The sequence below is a fragment of the Palaemon carinicauda genome, chromosome 44, assembly GCF_036898095.1.
Source record: "Palaemon carinicauda isolate YSFRI2023 chromosome 44, ASM3689809v2, whole genome shotgun sequence".
NCBI lineage: Eukaryota > Metazoa > Arthropoda > Malacostraca > Decapoda > Palaemonidae > Palaemon > Palaemon carinicauda.
This window is the reverse complement of record NC_090768.1, coordinates 19,071,212-19,096,848: the sequence shown is the minus strand read 5'-3', so window position 1 is coordinate 19,096,848 and position 25,637 is coordinate 19,071,212. Positions and strand designations below refer to the sequence as shown.

At 41.2% G+C, this 25,637-nt stretch overlaps 1 protein-coding gene across 10 annotated transcripts in view; it reads right to left on the bottom strand.

Annotated features, from left to right (window-relative positions):
- The window catches only part of LOC137634335 (kinase D-interacting substrate of 220 kDa B-like), an 860,646-nt gene that overhangs the window by 38,570 nt on the left and 796,439 nt on the right, over nt 1-25,637 (bottom strand). For 9 of the 10 annotated variants that reach the window (XM_068366729.1, XM_068366726.1, XM_068366728.1 and 6 more), the window contains one exon: nt 11,438-11,578. The exons of the other annotated variant lie outside the window; for it this stretch is intronic. In XM_068366729.1, the coding sequence (XP_068222830.1) occupies nt 11,438-11,578 (141 nt within the window). The remainder of the gene's footprint in view (nt 1-11,437; nt 11,579-25,637) is intronic. 10 annotated transcript variants of the gene reach the window in all.

Sequence of the window (25,637 nt, the reverse complement as noted above, 5' to 3'; positions counted from 1 at the left end):
TCTGCCACCCACGACGTCATCGGCACAGGAAGCCATGCTTCCTTAGTTTACAGCCGAAAGTAGGCGACATACCTGCCGCCGCCTTTCTCCCCTGTGAACTATAAGACCCTTTACTCTTCCCCCTCTGTCCTTTAGTGTCGGCCTAGCCGTCACAACATTCTTTCGCCGGTATTCTGACAGTCTCCTGGCTTGCCAGGTTGACTGCATTTCCGGCCGGGACCCTACCAGCGGCGGTTAGGTTGCCGCCTCGGCCACTTCCTCCTTATGTCCTTCCTTCACTGGAGGTGAATGCCCCGGGGAGAAAGACTGAGCCGGCCCTGACGGCTGCCGGTGGGAAACCCAATATACTGTTGAGAATTCTTCAGTCCTCTCTTGGCCTGCCATCCACAAACCTTGCAACCGGCAGTAAAGCCGGCGGCAAAAGTTGTGGATGGATGGAAGGTAGAATCGGATGCATTCCTCCCCTTCCATTAGAACTCTCATTCTGGCAAGGAGACAGTAGGCGGCAGTAGCCCTCCTACGCTTTCAATTATTGTGCTAAACCATAATAATAGGAAATCCTCCTTTTCATTTTTTCTCTCTCTATCAGTTAGGGCTGCCAGGCACTAGCCTAACCCCTGTTGTATACTGGTAAAACTACAGTATACAGCAATACAGTAGTTGGTAAAACTACAGTATACAACAATTCAGTAGTACAAGTATTTCTATCATACTCTGTGTATCCTATCACAGTCTATTGTTGGGACTGCATAACATGTTGAGGTTAAAGTAATCTCTCAACACCCTGATGAATCCTTTGATCATCGGGACACATGTAAAACACAGTCCAGTATTAATATTCTACATGTGGAGAAGTTAGTATAAATATTCACTAACTACGGCTCTACATACGGGAGTCGTTCCACCCTGTATTCTCCCTTACAGGGAATTTAAATAGTAATATTGACGGAGGTCTCAGCGATTGCCTGGGAGAGGAAACACAGATATGTGTCTTTCCTATTTCCTTTCTAGCTTACTATCCTAAGCTATTAAATATAATAGTATTACTATTAAAAGTATGCATTTATATCAACGATATAAACAACTGTATGCTCATTTCACCCTTTTTCCTTTACAGGAGGAGCCAATGGTGACATGTGCAGTTGTGTTCTGCAACCACAAAAGTAGGAACTTTTATGGGCATACGATGTGCAGGTCTCGTGCCCCCTGCTGCATCGAATCTGGATCCCTGAGGTACTGGGATCCGAAGGGTTGCTCCAACTGCTCGACCTTGCTGACCAACGGCTTTGGAGAAGATATATCTGCCACCACGGAGGCAAGGGATACAGCAAGGGAAACCATTCGTAGGTGGGTAAGAGGGTTCCAGAAGAACTCTCTGGGACCTTACCTACCTAACGAATCTCTTCTGGGACCTTACCTACCTAACGAATCTCTTCTGGGACCTTACCTACCTAACGAATCTCTTCTGGGACCTTACCTACCTAACGAATCTCTTCTGGGACCTTACCTACCTAACGAATCTCTTAGGTGCCTTCTGTTCCCTAAGGCTTAATCCAGTGCGATAGTGCTGGAGGTATACGGAGCACATGCCCATGATGAATGGAAAGCTTTGCATCTTGGAGAAGTTGGGGGCCAAACCCCTTGAAGATCTTCAATTCTGGCCCAGCTTTTCAGCGTACCCAGATTGTTATGTGAGATTGCGAGATGAACCTGCATCCCGCGAGGAGACGGTACCGAAGGAAGTCATTGTCTTCGAACATGACAAGGCACAAGCCATCCTTACCAAGACCCTGAAAGGAGCCGGATATACCAACTCCAAAGTCTCAGCATTGAGCAAGAAGCACCCAACCTTCATTGCTCCTTCCTCCAGAGCTTTCCCCTTTTCGGTGAAAGCCCTCGACTGTGTCATGAAAGCAGTCGAAGAGGGCAAACCCTGCCCAATTCTAGAGGAATGCAAACCATTATCTCTAGCCATACCCACATGCGAGGAGAAGTGAAAAGAGGTACATCTAACCTTCTCCATCTCGAAGTTAGATCCGGAGATTGCAGGCCAGCAGTTTAATGAGAACCTTCCAAAGTTGCCAGACCATCTTTTGAGAAGGGAACAGGAGACCAAAGAAAGACTTGCCGCCTCCTTGTCTCATCAGAACTGCCTGGAAATGTGTGCAGGCCTAACTAATGCCCCAGACATGTACATGGTCTTAGCCAAGTCCCACACAGGTACCCTTGTGAAGGACTTATATGCCTTTGTCAGGTCAAGGAGGACCTGTAGAGAGCATGTGTTTGCCACAGCAACTGTAAAACACGAACCCAGAAAGCTGATCTCATCATGCATCTGGGGCAAAGACCTTTTCCCACAAGATGTGGTCCAAGAAGTCATTGCCAAAGCCGCCACGGAGAACAGGAACCTTCTTCAAAAGTGGGGCCTGTCTTCAAAAAGGAAATCTTCTTCAGACAGTGGTCCCCAGCCTAAGAACAGAAAGGCAAAGAGACCACGTAGACCTGCACAACTTCCGGCCGTGACCATGGCCACAGTGCCTCAAATGGTAGTCCAGCCGCAAACCACCTTCCAAATTTTCCCTCAGCAGCTGGTGGCCCAGTCACCTGTCTTCAACCCAGGTTTTGAGAGGCACACGACCACCTTTCGGGCCTACAAAGGTAAAGGCCCAAAAAGAGGATCCTCCAGAAACCCCCCAAGGCAGACTTTTCCACTTTCGGGATCGTTGGACCTTCAATCCCTGGGCCCACAGCCTAATCACGAATGGACTGGTTGGAAATGGAACAAAATTCCACCCCCTTTTCCAGAATTCTTCCAACACCCCTCTTCCTTGTTGGAAGAATATACCTCAGAACTCTTGAACAAGAATGTAATAAGAAAAGCAAAGTCCATCAGATTCCAGGGAAGGCTGTTCTGTGTTCCCAAGAAAGACTCGGACAAACTCAGAGTCATTCTAGATTTGTCTCCAGTCAACAAGTTCATCGAGAACAACAAGTTCCGGATGCTTAACTTGCAACACATAAGGACCCTTGTACCTAAAGGGGCGTACAGTCTCAATAGACCTGGCAGATGCTTACTGGCACCTACCAGTCAGTCGCCCCCTCTCCTCCTACCTAGGATTCAGGCTACAGAAGACAAAATACGTCTTCAAAGCCTTGCCCTTTGGGCTAATAAGCCCAAGATATTCTCAAAGCTAGTGGATACAATCGTCCAACAACTACGCTCCGAAGGAGTTCAGGTAGTAGCATACCTGGACAATTGGCTGGTGTGGGCAGCATCCAAGATTACTTGTCTGCAAGCGGCCAGAAAGGTGATCCAGTTCCTGGAGCACCTGGGCTTCAAGATTAACCGCAAGAAGTCTTGCCTTTCTCCAGCTCAGAAGTTTCAATGGTTAGGAATCCATTGGAACTTACAGTCACACCACCTCTCCATTCCAATAAAGAAGAGGAGAGAGATTGCGGGATCTGTCAAGAGACTAATCCAACAAAAGAGGATTTCAAGATGCCAACAGGAAAGAGTATTGGGCTCTCTCCAGTTCGCAGCAGTCACAGACCCGGTGCTAAAAGCACAGCTAAAGGATGCGTCAGGAGTCTGGAGAAGATACGCATCAAACGCTCGAAGAGATCAATGAAGGCTGACCCCGACCCGATTGTGCACGCTATTAAGGCCGTGGTCAACAGCCAAGAGCCTTTTATGGACAATTCTCTTGCAACCACCACAACCATCAGTGGTGATACACACGGACGCCTCCCGGGAAGGATGGGGAGGCCATTCGCAAGAAAGGAAAGTGCAAGGGAATTGGTCGCACCAGTTCAAAACTTTTCACATACACATCTTGGAGGCTATGGCAGTCTTACTAACGTTGAAGAAACTATCCCCTCACAGAGAAGTCCACATCAGACTCGTCTTGGACAACGAAGTGATAGTAAAATGTCTAAATTGACAAGGTTCGAGATCACCTCACATCAATCACGTGATGTTAGCCATCTTCTAGCTGGCAAGGAAGAGAAGATGGCATTTATCAGCAGTTCACCTTCAAGGGTTCCGCAATGTGATGGCGGACGCTCTATCCAGGCGAAAGCTGATAGAGACAGAATGGTCCCTAGACGCAGAATCATTCTCGGAAAAAGTCCCGGAACTGCAGATCGACCTCTTCGCAACGAGCGACAACAAGAAACTACCTCGTTATGTAGCCCCCTTATGAGGATCCTCAAGCAGAAGCGATAGACGCCATGTCTCTCGATTGGAACAGATGGAATTGGATCTACCTGTTTCCACTATCCAATCTCCTGTTAAAAGTCCTCGATAAGCTAAGATCCTTCAGAGGAACAGCCGCAGTAGTGGCCGCCAAATGACCCAGAAGCAATTTGTTCCCTCTAGTTCTAGAATTGAAACTGAAGCTGTTTCCCCTGCCGAACCCAGTTTTATCCCAACTGGTTCAGAAGTCGACTGTTTACGCTTCATCCTTGAGAATCAACAAGCTACATCTCATGATTTTCTCGCCCTAGCAGCAAAGAAAAGGTTTGGGATCTCAAAGGACAAAATCGACTTCATCGAAGAATACAAGTCAAGTTCAACTAGGAGACAATATGAATCGTCTTGGAAGAAGTGGGTTTCCTTTGTGAAATCAAGGAAACCAACAGAAATATCTATAGATTTCTGTCTTTCTTTCTTTCTTTATCCACCTACACGAACAAGGCCTGGCTTCCACCACAATAACTGCGTGTAAGTCGGATTTGACTAGAACTCTTCTGTACACCTTTCAGGTGGACCTCACAGGTGAAATCTTCAATAAGATTCCAAAAGCATGCGCTAGACTCAAGCCAGCAACCCCTCCAAAGCCCATAACATGGTCGTTGGACAAAGTCTTACACTATGCTTCAAATCTGAACAATGAGGATTGCACCCTAAAGGATCTAACACAGAAAGTTATATTTCTGTTTGCAATAGCCTCAGAGGCTAGAGTTAGTGAAATAGTGGCCCTATCCAGAAATGAAGTCCATACTCAGTTCCTAGACACAGGAGAACTGAATCTCTTCTCTGATCCTGCCTTTCTCGGCAAGAACAAGCTGCCCACCAAAAGGTGGGGTCCTTGGAGAATCTGCCCACTGAGGGAAGATATCTCTCTATGCCCAGTAGAGTGTCTCAAGGTCTATCTTCGAAGAACTTCAGACTGCAAGGAGGGACAACTCTTCTGAGGCGAAACCTCATGATCAAACTTATCCCTCAGACAACTGAGAGCGAAACTCGCCTACTTTATTCTTTGAATTTCTTTCAACATATGGACTTGAGAGGCTCCGCTCATATACGGGGTGGAAATCATCCAGAGTCTTCTATAAACATTATGCGAAGCAGGTGCACGAGATAAAACACTTTGTGGTGGCGGCAGGTAGTGTCATAAAACCTGTCGTCTGGTGCTGCGATGAACAGTGGACTATTTTGGGACTCAACAGTGCATCGGGTGCAAAGGTATTAATACCTTCGACTGAAAATCACTATGGTGATTAATAGACTGTTCTATACAGGTGCAGAATCTAACCAATAACAACAGTACCGTGTGAACATTTGAACACAGTGTTGATGCATATCCAACATCTGAGTGAAACTAGACTGTTTAGCTTCACATTCATCTGAGTGGCATTTTTATGGTGAATTCATATATGTATATTCTTCCCTTACAGGTCAGAAATATATATAACCATGATGTTTTATCTATGCAAGGTTAGACTTCTACTTATGATGTATACATTTACAATTTATTTTGATTATGAAAATAAATAGAAAAATGTATCTGCATCTTCTTTTAACCTTCAGTAAATGAAATAAAAGAGTCCAGAGTTTTATTCTATTCTTTTAAATAGAGTCTTGAACGTACCGATGTCCAAAGCACGAAAAGGTAATCTCTAGGAAGTTTCCCTTGCGTCCTTACAGATATACAAACTTTGAATCAATATAGTCGAAGTTGACACTTTCCCTGCAGGGGGCAGGAAGCCCTAAGCTAGTTCCAAGCTTGGTGGATATGAGAAATAACGGCAATGTCATATATACGGGTCTAGCAGACCATATAAGGAACTCATTCAAAGTAAAGGCACTTATACAAACCCACGGATATAGTACTGTACTTTCAAGTTAATTCTCTGGTAAGCGCATCCATCAGGACGACATGGCTGAGCCCAAAAAATGGATTTTGAGCAAAGCGAAAAATCTATTTTAGGGTGAGATAGCCATGTCGTCCTGATGGACCCTCCCTTAAATGACCCCACCCGAAACTACTCTATCTGCGGCTATTCCAGCTTAAATGCAGGTTAGGAATGATGGCCCTTAGTAGTACGGAGAGGAGGTCCACCGGATACCTTGATAACGGCTCCCCTTTCGTTCGCCATTCTTCCCCCTCAAAGAGTTAAATCTTTTCGGGTTGAAGATTGCTATGTGTCGTATCTAAAAATACGTCCCCTGATATTATGCGATATCCTTAAAGCTATATTAAGGATACTCGCGCCAGGAGTTAGAATTCTGGAGACCTATGGTTAATTCTCTGGGAGTATCACTGTAGCAAATATCCCTTAGAAAGCTACCTAAAGGAACCTTCCATCAGGACGACATGGCTATCTCGCCCAAAAATAGATTTTTCGCTTTGCTCAAAATCCGTTATTTATTTTAATGTTGTTACTCTTCCTAAAATATTTTATTTTCCTTTTTTCCTTTTCCTCACTGGGCTATTTTCCCTGTTGGAGCCCCTGGGCTTATAGCATCCTGCTTTTCCAACTGGGGTTGTAGCTTAGCAAGTACTAATAATAATAATAATAATAATAATACTGTAACACCGATCTCACTAAACTGATACACAGTCAAACCTCTCGACATGAAAGAATCTGCTCACGAAATTTTCACTCTGCGAAACGAGATGCAAAGAATTTTATGACTCAAGAAAAATGTATGGTACGAGATCTCAACCGTGTATGAGACTGATTTTAAAATTTGCGCCCTGCCAGCCCATAAACTCTCCACCATCCTCCTGCGCTCCCATTGATTATCTCCCTACTCGAATGCTAGAGACCACCATAAGATCCTGCTCTCCTATTAGTTAGCATTTACTGTACTGTATCTCATCATACATCTACGCATTGGTGTTCCTATTTCTTTTCGTTTCGGCAGCGGTATCGTACCCATTGACTTAGTGTTTGTAATTTGTACTGTATCGTGTGGTATTACATTACGTTATTAGCCATGGGTCCCAAGAAAGTTGCTAATGTCCTGGGAAAGAAGAGGATGATGCTTTCTATGGAGACGAAGATGGAAGTAATCAAGAAATACGAAGCTGGGATGGGGTTAAGTGTGATCACGAAGGAATTTGGCCGAAATCTGTGTACGATAGGAACGATCCTGAAGCAGAAGGAAGAAAAAGGTAAAAAATTAAAGAAATTTAATTTAAAGTTTATCGTAAAGATTAGCGTTTATTTCCTGCCAATTGTTAATGTGTTTCCTAAAATTAAGTGTTAATGTTTTCTGTCATTTATTAATCTGTTTTGTAGTTAATTGTTTACGTATTCTGCCACTTGTTAACGTTTTTCGCCGTTTGCCATCCTCTTCTACCGCCCCGCCACTTCGCTCTCGGACATCGCCTCTCTCTAGGAGTAAGGTTCCACAATTTTGTTACTGTATTTTTACCGTTTGCTCTAATTATACATTCCTTTTACAGGTAATCAATGGTCAAGTTATTATTGAATGATCCAGTTAATTGTAGTCATTCGTTGAGCACTGTAGAGTGGAGTGTATCCTTTTTATAATAATTTAATTTGGTGTTTTTGTAGAGTCTGGAACGAATTAGGCTATTGCATGTAAAAGGGGACGAAAAAATTACGTTATGAAAGCCACTACGAAACCAATTCATTTCCTGTTGTGAGTCATTACTGAATAGCCTGATTTTTATATGTAATTTAGGCAATTTGATTTCCAAATTTTACTTAATCTAGCCATTGTCTGATTTGCTTTTTTCAGTTTTCTTTAAACTCCAATTCTAAAGACCCTGTAATAGAGATCATAGTTCCAAAATACCATAATTAAATTATTTTATCTCATTAATCCTTTCTCCTTCCAGTGATATTTCATCATCCATTGCATATTCCATTCTCGTCATTTGTCTTTCTTCTATTTATCTGAAACTCAGCCTTCTGTGATATTTGATGCATTCTGGTAGGCAAGCATTGCAAATCTGTTGTGTTCTGCTAATGACAGCATCATCAGTATATGCTAGGTCAGCTAACTTCCTATTATCAATTCAGTCCACCATCCCCAATTGTTCTTTGCATTACAAAATTCATGAGGAGGATAAACAATTTAGGTGACAACATATTACCTTGGAGTGCTCCGCTGTTCACTGGAAATTCATTTGATAAGACTCCACTCACATTAACTTTGCACTTGTTATGCTCATGAATAGGCTTAATCAAATTTACATGTTTAAGAGTTACTCCATAATAATGCAGGACTCCAAAAAATGGCATCAAAAGTTGATTTCTATACTCTACACATTGCTGTGTGTCTTAAGATGAAAATTTGGTCTGTAAAACTTCTACCTTTTCTAAATCCTGCTTGTTCATCTTTTGGCTTTTCATCAATCTTTCTCTCTAATCTCTGTAGAATAAGCATACGATATATTTTCATGACAACTGGTGGAAACATGATGCCCCTGTAATTATTGCAAGCAGTCAGGTCTCCTTTTTTTTTGCCGTTTTCACCAACGCTCCTAGCTTCCAGCCATCGGGTTTAGCCTCTTCACACCACATCTTACATATTAATTTTTTTAAGTTTTCTTGGGGTGGTTATTCCATCGTATCCAGGGACTTTTCATCTCCTGAGTTTTTTAATGATAGTTTTGACTTAAACACACTGAATTCATTCATAGGCACATCAAGGTCTTCCTCAACTTCAAGTTTATCAATCAAATTATTTCCTTCATATCCTATTCAGGACCTCACTAAAGTGTTCTGTCCAATGTTGCTCTTCTTTATCTTCTGTTATTATAACAGATCCATCTCTTCTTTGGATGGGTATATGCTTTTTTTTTTTGTCCCAATAAAAATTTCATTAATAATTTTATGGGTGATTCTTACATCATAGCCAAAGCCTGAATTCATAGCTTTGTCATCCTCATCTGCTTTCTCTCTCGTCATTCCTGACTTTTCTTTTTACCTCACTATTAATACTGGAATACTTAGCATGCTCTACCTTGTAATTTTCATTACTACCTCAAAAACTTTCAACAATCAATTTCTGTCTTTGTCTCCTTTTATAGTATCCCAAAGTATCATTTCATATCCATGGCTTTCTCCTTGTAACTGATATATGTTCTTGATATCACACCATTCTTCATTAATTGTCTGTTGTTCTTCTCTTAAAGTCTCTTAACACTGCAAATAGATTCCTGCATTCAATTACAAATGTTTCTCTGGTCTGCTCATCTTTTAGAAGCTTAATTGTATTAAACCCAGGTATTCTATCTTCATTTCTGTTACTCATAAGGATTGTTTGACTTTAGGTCCTATAGTATTAGCGGGTGATGTGGTAATTTAATTTCACTGCATAATCTTATAGTTTATTTAAGTAATAATTTTTAATCTATAGATTCTTCAATCAGGGTTGTCTTGAAACTCCATGGTAATTTGGTAGGGAAATCTGTAGGTAGGAGTTATATAGTTTAATTTGAGTGCATTAGCAAGCTTCGACCATTCACCGAAAAGAGGACAATCTAGCACCAACTAGCTCCCCTACAAAGGGAGGGTATAGGAGTGTGAGAGAAAGCAAGCTTATTTTTTATTTTTTGAGGGTGGAAAGCTCACTCTTTGAGATTCTTAGCATTGTGACTAGCTGGAAACTACCAAAAGAGTACTGTACATTGTATTATAAAAAAAAAAAGTTTACAACCCTAAAGGTTGGATGATATTTTGTACTCGAGTCAATTTAGTACTGTACAGTAGTTTCCTAGACTCGGGGGCCAATTTTTCCCCTAAACCCCTTCCCAGCCAAAAAAAGATTTCTTTTGTCAAGGTCATCTTAGTTAGTCCCAGTGGGGAGAAATAAAAATGACATCTGAAAGTTACATCATTGTTGTAGCTGTCCCCTCTTTGACCACTAGTTATATTATGTGTAAGCCAAGGGTACATATATTCAGTAGGATCCAAATGCATGTGCATTTAAAATGAAACCAGCAACATTAGTTACCTAAAGGTTATAAATGGAACTGGGTGAAAAATCAACTGAAGGCACCATAGATTAAAAGTAATTAGTTTTATCTGGGGGAAGAAGACACACCTAAAGTCGAGATTTAGAAAGTATCCCACCATAAATTATTAGAGCTGTGTAGCTTCTTAAAAAGAATAACACCCACTTATTCTTGAAAATGCAAATAATTCTACTATAGGCATCCATAAAATGAAGTTACTGGGACCAAGAAAAGGACTGCACAGGAATATGAGGCCTATAAATGTTGCTTGTCATAGACCAAATCAGTTTTATGGATGTTCCATGTCATAAACAAAACCATTACAAAAAATAGACTGGGTCACTTGTGTTAGGACATTTAGTCCTGAAAAGTACTATTTCATTTAGTGGGATTGTTGTAGTTATTCATATCAGTTTTATATCTATGGCACTAGACTTTTGTTAAAACCAATTTTTATCTGGAAACTGAGCAATCAAATAAATACAATATTGTTTGGTAACTCCACATTTCTCTTCAGTAGGCCTTATATAACAACTTACTATTAGGTAACAGTATCTAAAAGGAATTTGTTTTCATTGGTACATTTGGTGGGAATTTTCAACATAGATAACAAGGTATCACCACCTTATAAATCATGTTAAAAAATCAGATAAATGCAATTCATGCATTCAACACTAATGGGAAGTTTTCACTTAAATGCACCTATTTTATACTATAGCTTTAAATAAAATGACAAAAAATTCTGTTGAAACCTTTTTCCTAATTCATTGTCAAAATGTAACAGATTTGTGATAAAAGTACACACTATCTTTCATAAAGAAGGAAAAATTTAATCTTGTTCATGACAAGAACTTTAAATATTGCTTCACTCAAGTGAAGAACTACCATTTAATGTACTACTGTACAAGAAATTTCAAACAATGATCTATCTACAACATACAAAAAGTACAGATACCTGCAACAGATATTACATAGTAAAACACAATACATTGATTCTAATATGCCGTTTGACTGCATGGGTTCTTTTTTTTTCATTTTCTAAATTACCATTATTTCTCCATAATATTCAACATATATGAAAACAGAACATTTGCTTGCATAATAAAAGATAAATATTTTTCAAATACAAGTACCAGTATGTTTTATTCCCTAAATGGGAGACACAAACACATATCAAGTATAATTAACGTACTTGAAACATGCTTTGACAATTTTACCTGTTCAATAATAATTTTCGGGATATTAAGTTTACAAGCCTCATCGTTGTCATCAGGCAGTCTTGTAGTATCTTTAGGCTCACCAGCTATCTTCCCTTCCTTTGGTTTCTTGGAGGATGGGGAAATTTTTCTTTGGGAACCCTGATATGGATGTAACAAAATATGGCAGTCTATTGGGTCAGGGTTGCTAAGAAAAACAATCATGTAAAAAAATAAAAATTATTTTGTTAGTTAGAAATATCACAATGGTTGACTCCTTCATGGCCTCTTTCTAATATCCAGTACAAAATTTTCTATTTCTTTTTTTTTTTTTTTTACAAACCAGGTTCTTAACATTAACATTCTGTTAGATTTATATGTACAGCATTTATGAGTTACACACTAACACAATCTTTATAAAGCTTAAAGTTATGGTTAACAATGCAAAATTAAATCATGCCTAAGGACACTTTTGTTTCAGCACAGAAACTCGTTAAGAAATACTAATGAATTACACAAAAGGATGTTTGACTACCAAGTAAGTCATAAATTTTATACAGGATAAGTCAAGCAATCTGACAATGATTCCACTAAACTCATTATCAGCAATAATTGGACTGTGTGATCCCAATGAACTCTTGAATAATAATGTTATGAACTACTGTACTGTACCTTCCAATAACAGGAACACTAACCTTTCCAGATCTAACTCTTAAGTACAATATCTTAAAATTAATGTTGGAACTACATGCTTAGAGAACCCTCAGATTTTTAATACGTTTCTCTTTTCCCCCAGCTGAGGAGGAACCATATTGGAATATGAAGACTACCTTTGTCTTTTAAAAAATATGCTCAACTATACCCCTCAGAACAAAATTAAATGAGGGTATCAGAAATAATACTTCATACCAACCCTTGGAATAAAAAAGTTACAATCTAAGCAAGTGGCCAAATGTGGATGAAATCACACCCAGTTGAATTACTAAAACTTTGTTGAAAGTAAACATGAAGAAAAAACTGTGGATTTGTAGGTTTACTCAAAGAAATTAAGAAAAAAGAGAAGAAAAAAAGGGAATTGTAATAGTAAAATTACATATTTCTATACTCTCCTAAGGTTCACAGGGCTTTCATCATGATGTTAGCTAATTATCAACTTCTCCCCTAAAATAGTTCCCATTTTTTTTTCACTGTAATAGCCATGCCCCTCTAGTGGAATATTAAGTTTATATGACAGTGTAAGACAATAAGTGTGTTTGGGTAAGCCAATTAGTAACTGCCATTTCAGTTTTGAATTCAAAACAAGTTCAACAGCATTTTGACATCACTAGTCAGTGGTGACGTGGGGCCATGGTGTGAACCGTGACTATTAAAATAATTTTACCGTTGAAATTGAACCTAAGGTTCATATGGCTAACTTCCACACAAGGATGGAGGTGGAATAGTGAAGGATCATATGGCTGACTCCCACACAAGGACGGAGGTGGGATAGTGAAGGAAAGAGCTACTTTGTCTAATACCTTGGCCTAAATACTACACCAATTATCTGAGACTCGACTTTTATAAATACAAGCTTAGCAGAAGCAACCAAAAGCCAGCAAGTCTCATGCAAGACCTCACAAATCTAAATTGAGAAAATCTAATAGTGAAGACCTAAGAGGATTTAAAAATTGATACCAACCTAATAGTACAGCGACATAGCAGACCAGTTGTTCAAATTGGTCTAAAAGCACCAAAATTGGCACACATGTAGATTAATATATTCTAAACATTTTTGGATATGGAGGCATTCAAGATTAGCCCTTAGGAAGATATGGCGGCCATTGTTCAAAATGGCCGCCATTTAACATTAGCGTCATTACATAGACTTCATTATGTGTCGTTAGTTTGGTGCTAGAGGGGCCAAAATTCCCTTTTTTTACATCAGAATTAACATCAATAAATGTTTAACAGATATTTAGATGAATCTTCTCAAAAATGGCCCCCAAACTGGCCGCCATTTTGTGGAAAAAGTGGACATTTGATGAAGATTTCAATACTCAATGACATAATACCTCTAATAACCAGTACCTGATTTCAGGAACACACTTTAATTGCTCAAGTTGCTTTTTTATTTCAAATTGCTGGCAAAATTGCTAGTCAAAATAATACACAGAGTACGGGAAGTTTACAGTATGGTCAGATTGTAGTTATATAGTCGACCAAAAGCCCAGTCTCTAGGCACAGTACTTGTGTAATCCTGCAGTACATACATGTAATACAATAACGTAGATTTTGCCACACTATGTTAATTATGATTCCGAACTTTTCAAATCTGGTCACCAGAATTATGAATGTCTACAGATCATAATGTTGGTTAGCAAGTTTTCTGTCCCAATCTACTGGCATTCGCCTTCACAGAAACATAGACCAGTGCATTGCAGTGAAGCGTTCTTGCACTTGCAGCGGTTTTTGCAGCCTTTCTTGCATCCGCAAGACACCAGCTCATAGCAGGCCTTGGATGCCTCAGGGAGTGTGGTCCAGAGTGGTGTGTAGAGCCCATCATCACTCCGATGCCAGCCCCAGTCTGTTGGTGGAGGGAGCACGGGCGTTGGTACCAATGCCTGGCCCCAGACATGACCACCCTGAAGGGCAGATCTCTTCACATGCTGCTCCAGAGCAGCGTAGGTTGGCGGGATGTTCTGAACAGAGTTCGTCTTTGCAAAGAGCTGCTTTCTCGCCTTGTTGACGTCCTTGCATTTGCTTGTGCGGTCATACAGGAGTATGACAAACCTCTCGATGACATGCATTGTATCCTCTTGGATGCTTGTGGGTGCATTTGCCAGACTCAGCAGGGCATCAGTGAGTTCTGGCAGCGTGTTCCATGTTGCCCAGGCAGATTTCTTCCCATGTCCGACGAAGGCTGACACAGTATCACACCCTGTGATGGCATGAAACATTGGAAGAGCACATGCCTTCTCTGGACCAAGGGAGGAAGCTATTTCATGGGCTGCAATGTAGCGGTAGTTCTTGCCTGTCCCAAAGGCTACCCAGAGTTCGTCTCCAGCTGGTAGTTTCTGGACTACCATCACTGCTAGGACCACGACGTCACTGTCTACTGTTCGAACCTGTATCTGGTGGTGACCATGTTGTGCAGCATGTGCTACATGTAGCATCATGCGGGTGTCTGCCTCTTCTTGGTTGCATGGTGCGAGTGAGTTGACATCCTCTTGCTGTGGAACACAGATCACCTGCTCCCCATCAGTGACGACCAGTTCCTTGCCTTCTTCTTGAAAGGACTCTGCAAGCATGGTGGAGAGGTAGCTGAAGAGCTCCACTTTGTTGCTATCAACTCGCAGGAAACTTTGCCAATTTCCTGGTATGACTGCTGAGTCGACAACACGCCGACGTACTCCCTTTCCACGCTGTTCTCTGGTTGATGCCTTCAGGGAATCTGCTCTGTAGCTGTCCCACACAAGGTCAAGACGTGATACATGTTGGAAACGTTGTACAACGTATGGGATGAACACTTGCTGTGCATATTCCTCGAACGTGTTGGCAGTACCCGGCTTCAACATCTGTACGATTACTGCTCCATCGAGGACAACAGCAGTGACAGTAGGAGCTTCAAACTGAGGCTCAGCATGGCCTTCAAGGCACACCAGCAAGTCACTCTTGCTCCCTAGGTACAGTCTCCCTCCGTCAGATAAAGCTGGAGGGCATTGCTGATTTTCATGCCTGAAGAACTCTTCTAGATTCCCATCACGGGTCTGGCAGCCGATATATAATCTTGCGAAGAGCGCAACATCATTCTTCAGAGATTTGACCTGTTCTTTTCCTTTGGGTATATTGGGTCCTCTCTTGGTCGCAAACAGTGGTAGCTTGTTCCGGTGGATTGCCACCTCAATGGACTTGGTTCTGTCCACGATGCATTCCTTTGAGAATGCTTCAAACTGGTCTTGGCCAATCTGCTTGGCGTTACGGACTGTTTCTATGACTGCAGGGTCTGTGATCTCCTTTGTGTCGAGCACCAGCAAGTCCTGACTGTCCTCCTCGAAAGGGTTGCCCAGCTCTTCAATGACGGCCACGAGTGAGCGCACATCTCTGGCAAAAGTGTTCTGCACACTTGGTGTCTCTTCGTGGTGACGTGTCTCCTCTTGATCGTGTGGATGCAGATTGAAGTCGTCAAATTCCACAATCACTCTAGCAACCTCCGGTCCGGCAACCATCCAGCGCCTCAGTGCAGTTGGATTGTCTGTGAGGCCGATGGCTCCTCCATCACCCTTGACATACGCGTTGTTCTGCTCATGTCCTTGGTCAAGAGGGATTGCTGAAAAGATCCTCTTGGTCTTCTGGACTGTGAAGTGTCCCTTGCTAAACTCTGTGAAGACGTCTGGATGTTTGTTTGCCAGTTCTGCCATGTCCCGTAGATGCACTGGTATCCATCGGGCATAGTTCGTGTGGTCTAGTGCGAAGAACCACGGAGCCAGTTCTGTCAGAGCATCCACGTACATGCTAAAATTGGCTTCTCTCAGAGATCGCACATAGATCAGAGTGGACAGCTCCAGTGCCAAGACTGTTGACCAGTACTGAAACTGCGGATAACTCTGTTCTCTCTGACTGCACCAGTCTTCGAAGCTTTCAGGGTGCTCATCATCTTCTGTATTGGTGGTGCTGTACTTGTCATAGGCACGCCGTTGGAGATTATACAACGCAGCCGCTGTGACTTGGTGTGCTCTTCTGGTGCGTGTGACGTGAGCTGCTCGAAGAAATGAGTCTGCTATTCCTTCAGTTGTGATCTCTGCTTGTACCAGTGCTTGGGTCCACCCACTTCCCTGCAACCAGTCACCCAGGGTCTTCAGTGCCGTCATCTCAATATGCAACCCCCCAAACATCACCACCAGTTGGTCTTCTCCATATGTGTTTGGCCACTTCCACTGGATCTGTTTTGCTAGAGTGAATAGTGGCTGGTCGCAAGTCAGAACTGGAGTTTGGCCTGGGTTGAGATGTTTAACTGCACTCCTGACTACATCAATAGAGTGTCTGATCATTGCCACAGTGTGAGCACTCTCCTGGAACAAGGGAAGCAGGGACGTTGGTGTGATGACTGGTTGCTTTGGATCTTGGTGCCTTGCATGGTATGCAGCCCATGATGTGTTTTCACAGGCCTCAACATCATCTTTGAGAACACTTCTCGTGTTCTCCAGCCACATATACTCATCTTCTATGTGCTGCTCACAGTTGTGGCGTCTAAGAGAGGTCACAGAAGTAGCTGGGATCATTTGCCCTTTGACAGAAGAAGCAACAGGACGTACATCCGTGTAATATTCTGGTAGAGGCTCAACCGTCTTTGATCCAGTATCACGCCCAGTGAGAGCAATGCTACGATCCACTCCCTCATCTGCACACGTTGGGTGTTGAAAAAGCGAGATTCCTGTTCCATGGAATGAATTCTTGGCTGTGGTGGCACTTGGGTTGTGGTCAATGTTGTCCACAGCCGCAGTTGTGAACACATTGCTACGCAGGGTAGGCGGGCAGACCACTTCCTCTATGCGGTACAGCTGACACACGCTGTTTCCCATCTGGGCAGAAAGACGTAGGACTCTGTCATATGAGATGCTTAGGCCCAGAGAGAAGAGCTTGTCCACAAGTCCTCTCTTGCGTGTTTCAGCATACAGCATCAGCCCAACATAGGTTGGAAGAGGAGTTTCTTGAGACGTACTGTGTCTGACAGCTGGAGGCTCCTGTGTCTTGGTTGCTCCCTGCTTCCGACTTTGCTTGACACTGTTGAACTTGAGAAGCTGCGCAATGGAAAGAGCTGCTTGTGTTGAAGAGGAATGGCTTTGATTCTTGATGGTGGGGCCATCCAGCACCATATTTACCATTGCAACTAGTACGTTTGGCACAGAGTCCTCCTGACAGCCGCCCGGGAATGATCCACGGAATTGGTAAGTGTCTTCAAACATATATCGACGAACTATCTGTGCAGCACGCGCAAGGTGAACTGCCTCAGTGTCACAGTCTTGCTCGCAGGCTTTGCCTAGCGCTTCACCAATGTCTTCATCAAACGCTAGTAAAACATCTCGGCCTTTGCTGTGGGATCTCAGGCCTGGTATCTGGGCTAACAGGCGCTCTTTCAGCCTTGTGCTATTAACTTTCTGGCACAAAACAACCCCGAGCTGTTCCATTCTTGTTGTGTATAGCTTTACAAGTTCTGCGAGTCTGAAGACTGGGGTGGTACCCTCTTCTAGGTGGGTTTCCTCGATATACAGGACCAGTTCAGCCAGTACGATTCTTGACATTACACCTTCATGGTCAGTTTTCTGCTCGGCTTCTACAGTGGTCTTTGCACGATAGTAAAGAGCCAACAAACACTTGGAATGGTACTTGGCCTCCAGAGCCACCATATCACCCATGCTGAGCCTGGCTATGAGTTCATTGTCCCCAACTTGCGCTGCACACTTCCGTACGCGTGTGTCCACCTGGAAGGTTGTTACTTCATGTAGGGTCTCTGTGCCAGACTTTCCACAGAAAAAGCAGGAGGTGCCGCTGGTAGTGGCTTCTGAAGAGTGTGTTCTGGCGCGCTTGGCCTGGACATTGTCAGTACTATCAAATGCTGAGCTGCTTGCGATGCGTCTCTTCTCTGCTCTTCGTAGCATTGTGTTATTGTATTTGAGCATACATGTTTTATGCCACTTGGCCTGGTGGGCAACCATTGTCGCCTCAACACCTTGTCCTTCATCTAGTCTCTGTAACTGAACAGTTCTTGGCAGTTCTCCGTGTTCATCAAATTTGACCAAGTTTGCAGCCATTGTCGTGTATCCACTCCCAGGGTCTCGGCGTTTAGACAGTACTGGGCAGACAAGTGACTCTGTTGTCTCCTCTTGACATACAAGACACAGCTTCCAGTTTGTCTCAGGAGGTGTTGTGGGAGTACGTTGCTCAAAAGTATCAACCAGTTGGAACTTCTTTGCCATGGCTGCAGTCTGGAACAACGCGTCTCTGATGTCAGGTGGTGCTGCTGCTGCCTCACCTGCAAAGACACAAAACACCACCATGTTACCACAAGTTACTACTACAAGCACCATGACTATCAACACTATACTATTACTGCAGCCGCCGTCACTGCCACCAACGCTGCCGCTGCAAAGTAAAATTCATTTTCTTGTGAAATGGTAGCCAAATTATTTGGTAAGCACAGAAGTATGTGTAATTGTACAATACTTATCACCTCTAGCACACTTATCACCTTTAGCATCCACAAAAAGACAAATTATGGTACATATTCAATGACGCTAACGGTAAATAGCGGCCATTTTGAAAAATGGCCGCCAAATGTGCTACGGGGAGAATCTTGAATGCCTCCATATCCAAAATTGTTCAGAATGTATTAATCCACATGTGTGCCAATTTTGGTGCTTTTAGAACAATTTGAACAATTGGTTTCATATTTCTTACTATGCCGCTGGGCTATAAAGGGATTTAATAGTTAAGAATTATAGTATCCCTAATTACACACCTACAATACTTAAGACTAGAACATACTGTAGCAACTCTTATTAAGAAAATTAAAACTAAGCAATAATTTATCTATATTCAACTAGTAAATCTTTATTAATACAATAATACACATTCAGTACTAATACTACTACAGTTGAACATCACTTACGGCTACCACCGCAACCAATGCCCGCTTACTCATAAAAAAGAAAACCTAGTTTCTTTTTAATAGTGCATGGTGAAAGCTGATTTGGTATGCCACTGAGCTGTAGTATTAACTCTTTCCAAAAATAGATTTATACTGAAATTAAGGGAAGTAATTGCGATTCTAATATCATGAACTTGAACTATAAGTCCCTCATCTGACCTGAATCCAATTCCCAATGAGTTTCAGTCCCTTAACCCTTAATAGGAAAAGACAGCATTCTTGGAGAGAGGAGACCTTTTAAGCCTAACCCCCAAACCAAATTAGAAACCTTTTCCCTAATATTTTCAATTGTCTAAATAAAACTTATTTGCTCTAATTGCACAAAGAAACCTATCCTTTGGAGTATAAACTCAACCTTTTCTCTAATGAGGGAATGTAGAAAACTTTAGGACTTTTGCCGTGAAGTCATTCACGGCTCGAAAGATGGTAAAGAGAGTAAATCATTTCATCAATACCAAAACCCACATTAATAGAAAAAGCCAGCAACTTACTAATACAAATATTTGAAACCAATGTCAATAGAATAGGGGCCTTGCATGTACGATCCTTAAGAGAAAGATCTTGCAAAGGTTAAAAAAGAAGACTTTTGGTATGGTAACACTACATCTAAATTCCAATAAACAGACCTATCTCTGATACAAATTAGTGGTAGACTGCCTTTTGGAAACTAATATAGACAATGTAGAGGATCTAGAAAACGTTTTCTTTGAGAATATATTGGACAGTCTCTATGCAATTAGTTACAGTATAGTGTGAATTGACCTTGAAAAGGGGTTATGTGGATTGGTCCTGTAGGTAACCTCCTCGGGCATTCCGATAACAGAAGCCACAGATCAGTAAACAACTATCTCTCGCGTCCAAAAAGGAGCCCCACCAGCATCATCCTGTTGTTTGAAGACACCGAGTTTATCACCACACAAATCATCGAGGACACAAGAAAAGCATACTCTTCCAGATTCAAGCAGTCCTGTAATAAGGCATTTACCTTCCATGCTAGGGAACCTGGAACTACACCTCCATTTTCTTGTTGAGGGAGATCGCAAACATGTCTGCATGTGGTCTCCCCGTACCAACTTGATATATCTAGCCACACTAAGAGGTTTAGAGACCACTCATTTGGCAGTATTTGTCACTTCCTACTAGACTTGTCTGCTATTCTGTTCAATTTCCCTGGTATACTGTAAACTAGGGGAGAAGTAGTATCCCCCCCTGATCCTTCCAAGATATGAGTACTTCCCCCTATACAAAACAAGGACCTGATGCCCCACCCCCTGTTTCAAAACTTCCCAATCCCTAGAGACTCCTGAGCTTGAAGGGTTGTGAATACAACTAAAAGCTGATTCCTTCTTTGACCACTTTTCTAACCGGTGAAGATAATCCATGGTCGCATGCCTGCCTTCCAAGGAAGCTTCCTTTAAAAGTGACTCGCTAGAGACCTTTATTTCCAAGAACTCTGAATTATCAGAATGTAAATCTTGTCTAGACTGGAGGTTATGTTCCAATGATGTTTGTGATGTGATTGGAAATTCTTCATCTTCAACCAACCCATCAAAATGAACTTCTAGAGATTCCATGGCCCCTAGGAACCTCGGCGACATAAAAATCAAAAAGGCTTTTGTCCGTTTCAACTTTCCAACAAATGTAGGAAGGATTGAATCATCTTATTTGACAGAAAAGCACAAAAAAAGACCTTGCAATTATCGTTCATAAATATAGAATCCTTGGAGTTAGTATCAGAAGAAACTTTTCCACTTTGACCAGGATTTGCAGCCTCCACAACAACCTGATGGACCCAAATCTTTTTTCAGGGATGTGTTCCAAAATAGCCTGTCACACAGGTACAGCAGAACACTGATAACCAGAAATCTCGACCATTTCGAGATTGGAGCCATGAACTTGGTGAATACCCGAGGGCCAGTCCTGAACCCAAAACACGGGCACTTGAATTGGTATGTTTTCCAGCCATCCATAATCTGAAGGAGTTTCTTCGAGTTAAGATGAATAAGAACAGTAAAAAAGCCATCCATAATCCGAAGGAGTTTCTTCGAGTCCATATGAATAAGCACATGAAAATAAGCATCTGTCATATCTATTGAAGACATCAAATCCCGTTTCCTTAGGTCCCAGGGCTGTAGAAGAAATTTCCATAAAAAGATTGTTGAAAATTGTTTACTTGTTTAGAATCAAGACATATAGAACTGCCCTTCAAACTCTCTCTTTCCCCCCCCCCCATGCCCTATGGACTAGGAACAACCTCTTGTAAAACATTGGGAAGAGAAGACCTCCTTTATCACTTTCTTCCCCAGAAGTTTTGTGATCTCTTAATTCCAAAACATGAGATTTGGCCAAATTGCTGAGGTAACTTGGAAAAGGAATGGGCTCCTTTGACATTGGAGGGTTGGAGGACAGAGGAATTTCATATCCCTCTCTTACCAACGAGAGAACCTATGGTTCGGGGTGAAATGTTCACAAACCTGAAGAAAGAGCCTTCCGTTACCAGGATTTCTTGGTAATGACCATCATAGAGTTCTCCTATAAGACCAAAGAGTCCTCATAAAACTTCTGCCAGGCCTTCTGTTAGTATGAAATCCCAAAGATCTATCACTGTTCCAAAAAATCTCCCTGGTATGTAAAGAGTAGTCTTGAGAAGAAGGGAAAGGATGGTTGAAAAAAAAATAAATAAATAAATAAAACAGGCCTTTGTGAGATTGACATCAAAGCATCGTCTTGCGTTTAGTAGATACCTGTTCCACAACACAATCCTACCTTGATCGAAAATTGGACGCAAATGAAAAATAGTCAGCGAGGGCTTCTGCACATTAAAACTATCCCAACCATAGTGGAACACATTTGTTCCCTGCACTTGACAACAAACGTAAAAAATAATGTAACCTGTTAGAGTGCCATCCAAAACTATTCTATTTAAACAGGTTAAAGCAACCAAATATTGTATAAGATTGAGGTTCTTGGAACCTGCAAACCTTTCTTCAGTAAGAGTTGATGGAACTCCTGTCAATGAATATGTAAAGGTGAAAATTTTAATTAAACTTGCTTTGCAATACCCATAACCAACAGGGGTTCCAGCTAAGTTGCTTGATCTGAGGAAAAAGTTAGGTTTGGCAACTGATTTGTTTTATAAATCAATAACTTCTTCCACAGGAGATGTAGATTTAATACTCTTTTTCTACTTCTCAATTTTACTTCAGAATCCTCCTAATTGTGTAAACCTAGATGACTTGAATATTTCCACATTTATTACAATTCACTGCTTAGAATAATGGGAAAAGGCATTGCGGTTGGGAAGGTATTTACAATTAAACATATATGTAGAGAGTACTGGTTGATCTCAGTCACCCTGAAGATGGTTTGGATCTTTTAGACTTTAGGCAGATTAAAGCTCAAGAGTTAGGTCATCGGAATCTAGGGAGATCCAATCCCTGTGGGTAGGTTTCTTGGTTACAGGATGAAACCCTATCATTACAGATAGGGGGAGGGATTCCATGTTCACTTAGTCTCATTACTAACAGGCAGTTTTAGCATATACCTGTGTCTCTCTCATATCTGATTTGGTGCTATCTCATGTGGGTACGTATGGAGTGGACAAGACTATTCATCTTTACATGTATGGGAGTATTTTATGAACAGTGATAGCCTTCAGGATTTTGGGCTTATAGAAGGACTGGCAAAGGTTCCAGCAGGACTCGTCCATCTTATAGGTGAACTCAGTGATGGTCATTACCAAGAAATCCCAGTAGAAGGGGGCTTGCCTACTTTTATCATTTTTGAGAAAATCTTCACCCTAAGCAATGAGTTTTCTCAGTGGGAAAAGAGGGCTATCAAATTCAAGTCATCCAAACCTCCTCATGGCAAAGAAACTTATTTCTTTTCCAGGGTACCTAAGCAATTTGGCCAAATCGATATTTTGAAATTAGAGATCACAAAACTTCTGGAGAATAGAGTTATATAGGAAGTCAATGATACCTCACCAGGGTTTTACAAGTGGAAGTTCCTAGTCCTCAAGGCATTGGGGCTTGGAGGCCAGTTCTAGATGTACATTTGCTACCATTTTTTTTTTTTTTTTTTTTTTTAAATTGAGGCTTTACAGTCATGAGGGCAGTAAGGAAAGGGGATTGGATGTTTTCAATAGATTTGGCATGTTTATTTTCATGTCCCTATTCATCTGGTCTCTAAGGACACTCCTTTTATATATGGATGGCTGGAAAATATATCAATTAAAGTAGCTGTGTTTTAGACTAGTGCCCTATGGTATTCACCAGGGTGATAGCTCGTCATGAAATAGTTGAGATTTCTTGACATTAAGATTTCTGGTGTACTTGACTACTGGCTTAATTTCAACACATCCTTAGAAAAGATTTTAAGCCATCAGGCATGGAAGTTGGAAGTCTGAGTCAATGTGAAAAAGTCCTTTCTGACTCAAACTTGAAGCATTATATAATTGGAGATGATAACAGTTTCTTTTTGGGCTTTCCTGTCATTAAAATATTTTCCGTCAGAAAGAAAAGGTTCCAGTCATTCCTGCGCTTTTTGAAGCTCAAGCAGATGAAAGCACTGTCATTTTGTGTGTGGATGAGGCTTCTTGAACCATGACATCTCACACAAAGTTTGCTTCAATGGATTGGGTGAAGATGAAGGATTTCTAGTTACAGCAGAGTCATCATTATTGGAATAGGACCTTCAATCTGGATATTTTTTTCCAACTGATTCAGACCCAGCTAGAACCGGTAAAACTGTGGGACAGCGCTGTTTGTTTGGCTCAGGATGTGTCTTTAGATATAAAGGTTTCTTGTATCCTTTCATGCATGGTTCCCAGGAGAAGCTAGGATGTAAGCATGGATTACCATATCTTTACCTGTAAGAAAGGTGATTGGAGAAGTTGTCAGCCCTATACAAATTTCCTGGAGCTTTTAGCTATACTCATTGCCCTTAGGCTCAGTGTTGGGGATCTGCAGAGCTGTTTTTTTAGACCACCTGAACCAGGTCAGGGCCCTAGGGGTTCTGGATAGAAGTACTGTTACTTGGTAGGAAGTGAAGGAGATAATGCTTTTACCTTAGGTTATTCCAATATTAAATGTAGTAGCACATCAAGTAAGCAGGAAGCAACAAATACTGTACTGCCAAATGAATGTCTCTAAAGAGATTTGAAGTTGGTAGGGAAGACCAAATTAATTCATCAGGCAACCATTTTGTAGCCTTTTGTGATTTTCAAGAGGTGTGAGGAAATCATATACTGGTCTTGGGAATAGATTTTTCTTTTCAAAATACAGATATGGAGAACATTCTTAGTAAAATATGAATGATTTATTACTGTTCCTGAAAAGAACATTTACATCAAGAGAATGGGAACCTTAAGGATTGGTTTCTTCACATTGCTTCAGGACTGGTCAAATCTGGACCAGTATGCTTTTCCTCTGTTGCCAATGATTCAGTTTGGTGATCAGCAGGTTAAGGGTATTTTCAAACAGCAGATTGCTTTAGTGACCCCTTTTTGCCCTTAGAGAGAGTGGTTTACTGATTTGTGGCCTCTGCACCTAAAGAGATTACTTTATAATACTAATCTTCTTGGATGACTAATTTAGAAGTCAATCCACCCAAATCCCATGCTGTACATCTAACATGGAGACTCCATCAATTTCTCAGAAAGGGAATTTTTAGGTTCTCTTGATTGTCTATTTTAGGTTCTAAAAGACAGTCTACCAATAATTTGTATCAAAGACAATGGAATGTGCATTTTGAGTGGTGCAAGTCCAGGAATATATTGGTGATTAGGACTGGTTTGGAAGATTTTGTATTTCCAGGGTTATGAAAATAAATTTGCTATTTTACATATATGTCCTTGCCTAATACGATGCTCATGCATCTTGGGTTACGTTTATCTGCTTTGGGTATTATTGCTGATTTGTCCATGTCCTTTCCAATTGAGAAACCTCCAGTTATCAGTCTGTCTATTGGAATCTATATGTAGTGTTAAGGTATCTAAATTTAGAATTCCCACTTTGAACCTTTGGAAGGTTTCCTTTTAAACATCTTACAACCAAGACCCTTTCTCTCTGAGCATTGGTTTTAGCTAAATTTATTAGTGAGTTACAGGTTCTTTCCAATAATGTGGGTTTTGGTGTTGGAAAAAAGGATTTTGTCTCTCTTGCCTATCGTTATGGCTAATGATTTCTAGGAGAAAGGTCTTCCTCAATTTTTTAATTTTCCCTCATTGGAGAAAGGGTGGTTTCTATGTGCTATTAGAGCGATTAAATTTTATTTAGACAGGACTGAAAACATTATGGAAAAAAGTCCTAATTTGTTTTGTGAGGTTAGGATTCTGTGATATCTTCTCTATAAGAATAATATATCTTTTCCTATTAAGGGTTTAATGTCTGAAGCTCACAGAGAATTGGATTCAGGTCAAATCAAGAACTTTAAAGATTCTGGTTCATGATATTAGAAGTGCAGAAATCTTTCTTTGGAATTTTTTTTAGCAGCTCAATGGTGTACCAAATCAGTTTTTGCCTAGCATTATGTATA